At 36.7% G+C, this 9,092-nt stretch overlaps 1 protein-coding gene across 1 annotated transcript; it reads right to left on the reverse strand.

The window, feature by feature from the left end:
* Positions 1-1,267: 1,267 nt before the first annotated feature.
* On the reverse strand, positions 1,268-7,914 carry LOC135154896 (uncharacterized). Its single transcript, XM_064103124.1, has 2 exons — positions 7,272-7,914; positions 1,268-4,744 (listed from the first exon to the last, which is right to left on the reverse strand). Exons 1-2 carry the CDS (start codon positions 7,559-7,561, stop codon positions 4,099-4,101), a joined length of 936 nt encoding a protein of 311 aa, XP_063959194.1. The 5' UTR covers positions 7,562-7,914; the 3' UTR covers positions 1,268-4,098.
* Between the last annotated feature and the right edge of the window lie 1,178 nt (positions 7,915-9,092).

The raw sequence follows: 9,092 nt of genomic DNA on the forward strand, positions 1-9,092 counted from the left end.
CCAAAAAGACGCCTCAGCGACAGTGGCGTACCTAGGATTTTCCACAGGAGGGCAAAACATCCGCCAAAAAAATTGACAACCAAAAAAAAAAAAAAAAAAAAGAGCTTCAAGCTCGTCAGGGGGGGGGGGGGGCAATAAAGGTCTTCAAGCTCATCAGGGGGGCAGGGATACGTCCTTTGCATGGGTTGTGGCTCGTCAGGGGGGGCAGACTGCCCCCTCTGCCCCCCCCCCCGTAGGTACGCTAGTGCTCAGCGACATCTAAGAGACCATACGGTGTGAGTAAAAAATGATACTTCATAAATCGGCAATTTAAGGGGAAATATGTCATGAACACGAAATTATTTTTTTTGCCTGAATGATTATATTCTCCCAAATTATTTGATACCATATTTATGTGGTATGTGTTTACGCTTAGATGATCAGGAGGTATTCTTTGCAGTGATGTAAACTTTCATTTGCGTCAAAGTAAGGCATGACTGTTATGAATGAATCCAGATGTCAATGATGTCATAATACGACAAAGGTTGCATTTAAAATCCATTAAAAAAAGCTTTTCAATAACTTACATTATAACTGTTTCATAAACATTTTTAAGTATCAATTCTCAAGTTAATTTCATTGAATTTAATTAGTGGTAAATTGCTTGATTGTCTCCTCATCGCGTAAACGTTGAAGGATTCGAAAATAAATCTTTGCACTTAGCATGATTATTGTATGGAACCCAAGTCGAGTGATTTCCGAAGTATACATTGTTTGCTCTCTATTGACTTGTCACTTAACTGCTACTGTAACTGCATCTAAAGAATGGATGAACATTCTTGGCCTTTATACTAAGTCAAGAAACTCTACGGATCAACTTATTATGACTTTAAACACATACCTCTTCTCAGAAAGGTCCTTTCCCCCTTTTTTTCTTTTATTTCTCTTTCTCTTTACTATTATTTATGCTCACATCGTTATGTTGTATTCATGAAGTTTTATGATTATATTGTTTATATCATGGATGATTTTGTATGTTGCATATTATTATGTCACATTTGATATTGCATTATTTTCAACGCAGAAATAAAAGTAGACAAACAATAATTGATGCTTATTCTTTGTAAACACTGTGATATCAGGCAATATGGAGATAATGCTAGTTACTATTATTATAAGTACTATTATTATTATTCTTATTATAATGATGATGATTATGACTACTATTATGACTATTATTTTATTATTATCATTATTTGTTATATTATTAAAAACAGTGCATTGTTTTGTCATTACAATAATCGATAACAGCATTGTTATTTATTTATTTATTCAGTTTTATTTAAAAACAGGGTAGTCCTTTCAGAGCCCAAAGGCCTGCTTTACAAAAGAGCCCTGTAGACATAGAAAGATTTACAAGATAAATGAAATACAATTATTATAAAGTAAAATATAGTACACAATCAAAATTACATGACATCTCAATGCTATCACATTAAATAATTCAAAACAAAACTTAAAAACCTAGATTAAAATCAAAAGACGGTTTAAAAGACGAAGACAATCATAGAAATAAAGGAAATTACTTCAAAAACATGTGACTAAAATTAAACTAAGTAAAATTAATAAATAAGTTATAAAATTGACAATTTAATTGTTTATGTTATCATACGTTGTGCATCATCAATGTAAATATCATTATTTGTGACTTTACAGGAGAGGTGTCACGCATTGGAAGCAATGATCAATCAGCTCTTGCTTCATTAATGGCATTACAGTAATAATAATATAATAATAGCCAATTTTTATAAAGCGCTTTTCCCTGAATGGCTCAAAGCGCGTTACAGCATATTATTACCCCGGTCATTGGATTCATTTCAATCCCGCACGAAAAATGCACAATTTCCACTCCCTGGGGAGCATTCCTTGCATTCATCGCAGCCTCATTATGGAGCTGGCAAAATCAAACATACAATATCTTTCGCATCCTACCGGGTACCCATTTAGCACCTGGGTCGAGAGTGGCAAAGTGTGGATTAACGCCTTGCCAAAGGACGCTAGACCGCGGTGGGATTCGAACACACGACCCTCTGTTCATAAGGCGAGAGTCAGAACCACTACACCACGGCTCTTCCTCTTACAGTCGTCTAGTTCTAGCTTTTGGGCCTCGTCTTACAAAGAGTTACGATTGATCAAATAAATATTAACTGTATGATATCCATCCATACTTCTTAGTAAATAAATCCTTAGTAAACAAAGACAATCACACCGAATCGTCAAGAGAATGATGAATGTACGAATAGGCATCATATCTAGAAAATATTTAGTGAACAAATTTACATTTTAGATGTTGACGTTGCTGGCCGTTCATAGTGGTGATTGATCGGATCCATCGCAACTCTTTGTAAGACGGGAATAAAGATGAAAGGTTTTTTTTATCAAAGACTCATTCCATCCCTCTTCATGCAAATTGGTTTGTAGGAATATTTAAGAGATAAAACAAGCATGACATTGATAATGATGATAGACCTGTAGTTGGCTAGCTCATGTTCTAGATTACCTCTTTTGCATATCAAAACATGAAGAAATTATCATTAAAGTTGGATGTCAAATAAGAGAATTACGGTACATTTAAAATCACAGCACATTGGATATGCAAATGAGGGAAGAGATGACGTCATCTACTGACTATTTATTTTGTACTTGACAGATGGTAATGTTTCCTCGTGTACAGTGTAGTGTAATTTATCCTTGAATGTGTGGGATTGCCGCGTATTCTAAGCTTTTCTGACTCAAGACCTTCCTTACTGTCACATCTAACAATGAAAAAAAAAGAAGCTGAAATACTGTAGATATATTCAAAATGATAATAAAACAGTGTGTGTGACATCATCGGCTAGCTCATTGGCATATCACCCGCGAATGTCATGCGAACCGTCGTATCGCAACACCCCCTGCTTGTCTTCCCTCACACCCACACACCCTTGAAATGGCTAGGGCCACATTTCATTAAATAAGAAATAGGGCAATTCCATAAAATGATCACCCTTTTTGTACGTCCGACCCCCATTTTTCTCAAGTTTTACTTCACTTCATAAATTGACCAAGTAACCGTCCTTTGAGAACATTACAGACTGTCAAAAGAACAAGGAATCAGAGACAGAACATTTCATGATGGTCCCACACACAGGGGGTTGGACGTATATATTTTATGGAATTGCCCAATAACAACAAATGCAAAATTCTATACCAAGTTTACCGTCAGCCAAGCGAAGCGAATGATTTCAGTAGCTTTAAACCAATATCAAAACGTGTTTTATGAAACGATCGAGCCCCTGATTTCAGCAATGCCATGATAGATTTTCAACTACCTTGGAGATGAAGGTAAATGGGGTTGAATTTAAATTAAAGTTTAAATGAAAATTGAGGTGGTTCAACTTGAAGGGAAACATTTGTATGAAAAATGTTGGGGTTTTTTACCTTTATAATCCCGCGACACGTACATAGGCCTATACATGAAATGGACAGTCGACAACGAAACTGCCTTCCAGGGGAAGTTTTGTTAGTGATTTTTACAGACTGATTGGCCCTCCGCCAATCAGGGTTCCGTTGCATAAACCTTTGCCATAAAAACTCTGGCAAACAAAATTAAGGCATTGAAGCTTACACATACAAAAATTCTGACCAAAAAATAGCCACAGTTTTTCTTTTAAGCAAAGGAAGATAAAATATTACATAATTTTTTCTGATTATTCTGCCAAAACTTTTGCTCGCTCGCAACTTTTCAGAAATTTTGCCCCATACACCAAGTCTGGTCCCCTCATTTTTTTTTTTTGGGGGGGGGCGAGGGGGGTGCTCGTTACTCTACTGGTCAAAGACTTTGACAAAACGCTTCATGGAATGTTCTCCTAACTATGCTAGCTAATTATCATGAAGCTGGATCATTTAAGATTCAAAGCGATCTATTGATTTCAAGCAGGTCCAGGTCATTTGGTATAGCCTACACTTTTGGGCGTCTCACTATGCCTTCATTGCCAAGTTCGAGAAGTTCCACAACTAGTGTTTAAAGAGAGGCTTTTGTACCTTGGTTATAGATGCTCAAATCAAATGGGGTTTTTCTTAAAGTAGACGGTTGTTGTACATTTTTTCATAGAACGGCAATGCTTCGTTGGCCAACTGAACGACATCAGAGGTTACTGTATCAAGCGACGGAAGGTCTTGAGGTTTAGAGAATCCCGTGCTTGAGATCACATTTGTTAGGTAACTCGTGTTTTGACTGATTTCAGAAGACCACTTCCAGGATAGAATTACATCCAGAGACGGTTTCCATTTCAGCATTTGTGTTGTATACGGGAGTCCCACAGCCTCGCAGTACTTAGGCATCATCCCGTCAGGGTTCTCCAGTAACTCCGAAGAATCAATGATAGGTGGTGCAGGATCGATGTTTTCTTTGATGTACAACCAGACGTCGTGTAGACTGCTGAAGAATTTGGAGGGGTCTCCCAGCAGCTCCTTGTGTCTTCGTAGATCGAACTCATCCTCGTTGGTTTCATCTGCATGAAGTAGATTAACGTTTCTCAGTTGGTTGTAGTTGGCTTTATGCAGAGAAGAGTACACCAAGAGTGGATGGCGGATCAGAAAGGAGTGCCGATAACCTTCTGGAATAAATTCTCTCAGATCCCTTGATTGCATCGCTAGACCAATATCTTTCACGAATACGTTTTTTGCAGTGGAAGTCTCCAGCACCATTCTTATACTCTCATATCTGCAGAAGGACAGAAAATAATACATTGATTTTCTTTTGATCTGTGGGTGTGTGTGCGTGCGTGTGTGTAGGTGTGTGTGGTCTGTGTGTCAGGGGATGGTGAGTTGATATTTCAAAGACGAATCAATCAGATCGAGTCTATAAAGCCATTACACCGAAGCCGAATCAGCTGTGAATCCATCCAAATACACGTATTCGGGTGGTTTCGGGAGTAGGTTCTGCTCTCCCTCCGCGAATGCCAAAAAATTCAGGAAGGACTCGGAAACATTCGAATCCACACAGCACAAACTGCGGTGTTAACCGGTGTACAGAGAGGAACACACCAGTTATTTTACACCGGTGTTAAATTGACAGTGTGAGTTTAGCACCTATAGGTGTTATTGCAACACCTTTGGTTGTTACATGTACACTCTTTGGTGTTATATTCAATCTCTAGGGTGTAATTTTAACACCAGAGGGTGTGGTCCTCTATTAACACCCACTGGTGTCAGTTTTAACACCACAGTTTTTACAGTGCACCGAAGCCATCCTAATTAGGCCGAAAATTCGGTTTTCGTGTATAACCCTGGCTTTAAAGGAAAATATAGGAAATATGTTCTGCAACGCTCCCCCATCAAAATGGGTCTACAATAACTATATATTCATTAAAAAAATGAATTCTGGTTATAGACTTAAGAAAAATGGTCTAGGTAATAAACGGTTTTTTGGGGTATTAATAACATTATCATAATTATCAGGACCAGAGGCGTCGATCCTTGGGGGGGGGGGGGGAGGGGCAGTGAAATGAAAATATTTGGGGGGGGGCAAACATCGTTTTGCCCCCCCCCCCCCAATAATTCCGCATGTGCAAAAATAAAATAAGATTGTAATGTTACACATAAATCAGCAAGCGAGATTGAGATACCAACTCGTTCTTTATTAAAATCGTGCTCAAAATATCCGCTTTTCAGATTGGAATATAAAAATGTTCACCTCGCGCTTCGCGCTCGCATCATTTCTGTAGAAAAAACTCTTAATTTTCATAATTAAATAGGTGAATAGAATGTCCCGTTCTCAGTTCTAAACCTCAAAAGAGCTCCCGCTTCGAAATGAAATAATCTTTTGTTGGATATATATCTTGTTATTTATTAAAAACGTCCATTAAACTGTCATGTTTTTTCCAGATCGAATTATCAAAATTTTCAGCTCGCATCTATTGTTCGTTTAGATACCCATATTAATCATTGGTACAAAAAATGCTTAGAATATCAAGCTTTCAGGTCAGAATATAAAGAAATTTCAGCTCGCTCTCGGCACTCGCATTATTTGTGTATTGAGATGCATGTATCTATCCTCCTCGTGAGTTTCTACAAACAGTCCTAAACAGGTCCCTTTTTTCCTGTTTTCATGTCAGTATACTAAAAAGATTCAGCTCGCGCTTCGCGCCCGCATTAATTTCTTGGTGAGATATGTGTCTCTTTCTCATGAGTTATATATATATATATATATATATGCATATATAAATAATATAGGCCTGTGTGTGTGTGTGAGTTTGTTCGTTTTGTGTGATCGAGCGCCTTTGGAACGTTGATTCATGATTTTGCCCCCCCCCCCCAATCTGAAAAATGGATCGACGCCCCTGGTCAGGACCCACTGGCAGAACAGTTTTGGGAACTGAATTGGCCACCTTGGAAAATATTACGTTATTATTATAATCATTATTGTTATCATCATCATCATTATTACCATTATATGACAGAAATAAAAAGTTTGCTATAGTTTTTACCAATGTTTTCTAAGTGTAGGCTGTATATTTTTCTTCCTAAATGATATTAATTGTGCGATCACCAACTTTTAAATGTGGTAATATAAGAGTACATCCTAAGTCTAATAACTTCTACATTTTTTTAATTGTTATTTGAAATGTGATTGATATGACTCTTACATTTCATGTCTTCGTCTATATTTATTACAATGAATTAAATTATTTTACAACTCAATATCTCTTCATTATTTATATTTAATTCATCTATATTCAAATTTTAATTACCAAATCTCATGAAGTACTTTTTTTATACATTCCATATCAGATATCCACAAACTTACTAACAGTTTAAATAAAAATTGTGACTCTGCATGTTTCATTAATATACTTTATTATCAGCAAAAATTATAAAGTTAAGAAGTGAAGAACAAGTAGGTAAATCATTTGTATATGATTATATGAAATAAAACTGGACCTAAAATGGAGCCTTGCGGTAGGGTACATTTTACAGATTTAAAAATAGATTTAAAGGAATTGTATACAGTATAAAGTGGCATTTTCGTTTAGAATACCGTGAATACCTTTCACGCTATTACAAAATAAGCCCATTAAAAAGCACACAATGATCAATATGTACAGTCCAAGGGTTTTTTTTTAATGTAGAACCATCTGGACTTACAATAAAGCACGGCATTAACAAATTGTATTGTTCATAGTATGATAGTTTCTTATTTTCGGCACATCGTGCAATATACGATTCAACACGACACATTATGTACTTACGACAACGCTTCTGGTTGGAACTTTCGGGCCCTAAATTTCCCAATATACTGAGCTGCCTTATCAAAGGCGACCTCATTTCCCTCATACGATGTCGGCAGATCGATGCCCTCGTTTAACTCGTAGTTGATCTTTGCGATATTGGCAAATCCGAATGGCTCTGGCCATATCTCGACCCCAGGAATCTGTCCCATCGAGCGTGTAAACGCTGTGGATACACATCTGTAGGTAGTCCACAATATTACTCGGTTTGGCATGTTGGAAGAACCTACGGGTTGGGATGGTCCGGACATTCTGGTAAATGAAGCACACTTGAAGATTGGATTGAAATTATTACTTTCTCCTGGGTTTATGGCTATAGTCTGCAGGCACAGACCCTGATTGAAACTTTGATCAGCAAGTGTGTCTCCACGCAAAAACTAGCACATATAATATATGATATATTCAATACTTGTTGTTTTAGCGAGAGGGCCTTCAGTATACACAAGGCATGGGAAGGCTATACATTCAGACCCTTAACTCGAGTGAAGGTTTTGCACAGCTGACTAGTTTATGGCTGCCCCGAGCTGTATATCCTAGATCTGTATCGTTTTGATGAGCGTATTGCAGTATCAGATATTCATATTATAATGATATAGGCCTGGTCACCGTACCATATTATGATATTTCCGTTCATATCATATTTGGTACACACAATGGGTTTTTAACCCCGACGACCTTGGGCAGAATATCTGGTATTATTGTCGTCATCCTTTCATCTGTTTGGTGAAGAATACTTTTGACCGCGCTTACTGACCCAGTGTCTTTCATTTTTGTTGTTCTTTACAAAGAGAAAACATTGAAAGACAAAATATCATCTTTTCTCGTCCTCTTAGCAAATGTTTATCATAATGGCGGACCAAAAAAGAAAAAAAAGGGGAAGAAAGAAAAAAAAAAGGGAAAATAGAGGAGAAAAAAGAAGAGGAAAAATAAAAGCAGGAAGACGAGTGAATAAAATAAGATGAGGGGAAGACCTGGAAAAATAATTTTAAAAAAAAATATTTCATGTCACTATATAAAGTTTTCGCTCGCGCTTGCATTGCCTGTATTATATGTGATTTGTATATCTTGCTCATTATCGAGCTTAAAATATCAAGTTTTGAAGTCCATGTACAAAACATAATTCAGCTCGTTATTTCATTATTTTGTTTGATTTACAAATTGATTTTTAAAAAGTTCTCTGTATCCAATTTTATGGTCTGAATATTAATATTTTCTGCTCGCCTTGAGCGCTCGCAAAATTTGATTTGTCAGGTACCTATTATTTTCGTGTATTCCACAAAGTTCTCGAAATATCCCTATTCAGGTCTGATTGTCAAAACGTATTAGCTAGCGCTACACGCTGCATTTTGACTGGTGAGTTATGTATATCTCAATATTAATTCTATAACAAATTACTTAAAATCCCAAATTTCGTTACAATTTACAAACATTTCTGCTCGCGATCTGCGCTCGCATTAATTGTTAAAAATATTAACTCATGCATCCTATTCAAGTGCTTGATTGTTCAGTTTTCAGGTCATAATATTAACAGATTTTGCGCTCTCATTATATAGGCTTATTAGATCAATAAAGAAATTAGATTTTAATTTCATAATTAAATTGTCCCTTTTTTCCAGAACGGAATATCGACAAGTTTCATCTCACGCTTGGGAAGAGAAATAGGAAGATAATCATCATTTTCATAAGATGACGAAATATCCTTAAATGTCCCGGTCCTATGTCAAAACTCAAAGTAATAATAAAATCAGCTCTTTATCAAGTGCGATCTAGATCCGCCTCACA

This window comes from Lytechinus pictus, chromosome 8 (genome assembly GCF_037042905.1).
Source record: "Lytechinus pictus isolate F3 Inbred chromosome 8, Lp3.0, whole genome shotgun sequence".
Classification (NCBI taxonomy): Eukaryota; Metazoa; Echinodermata; class Echinoidea; order Temnopleuroida; family Toxopneustidae; genus Lytechinus; species Lytechinus pictus.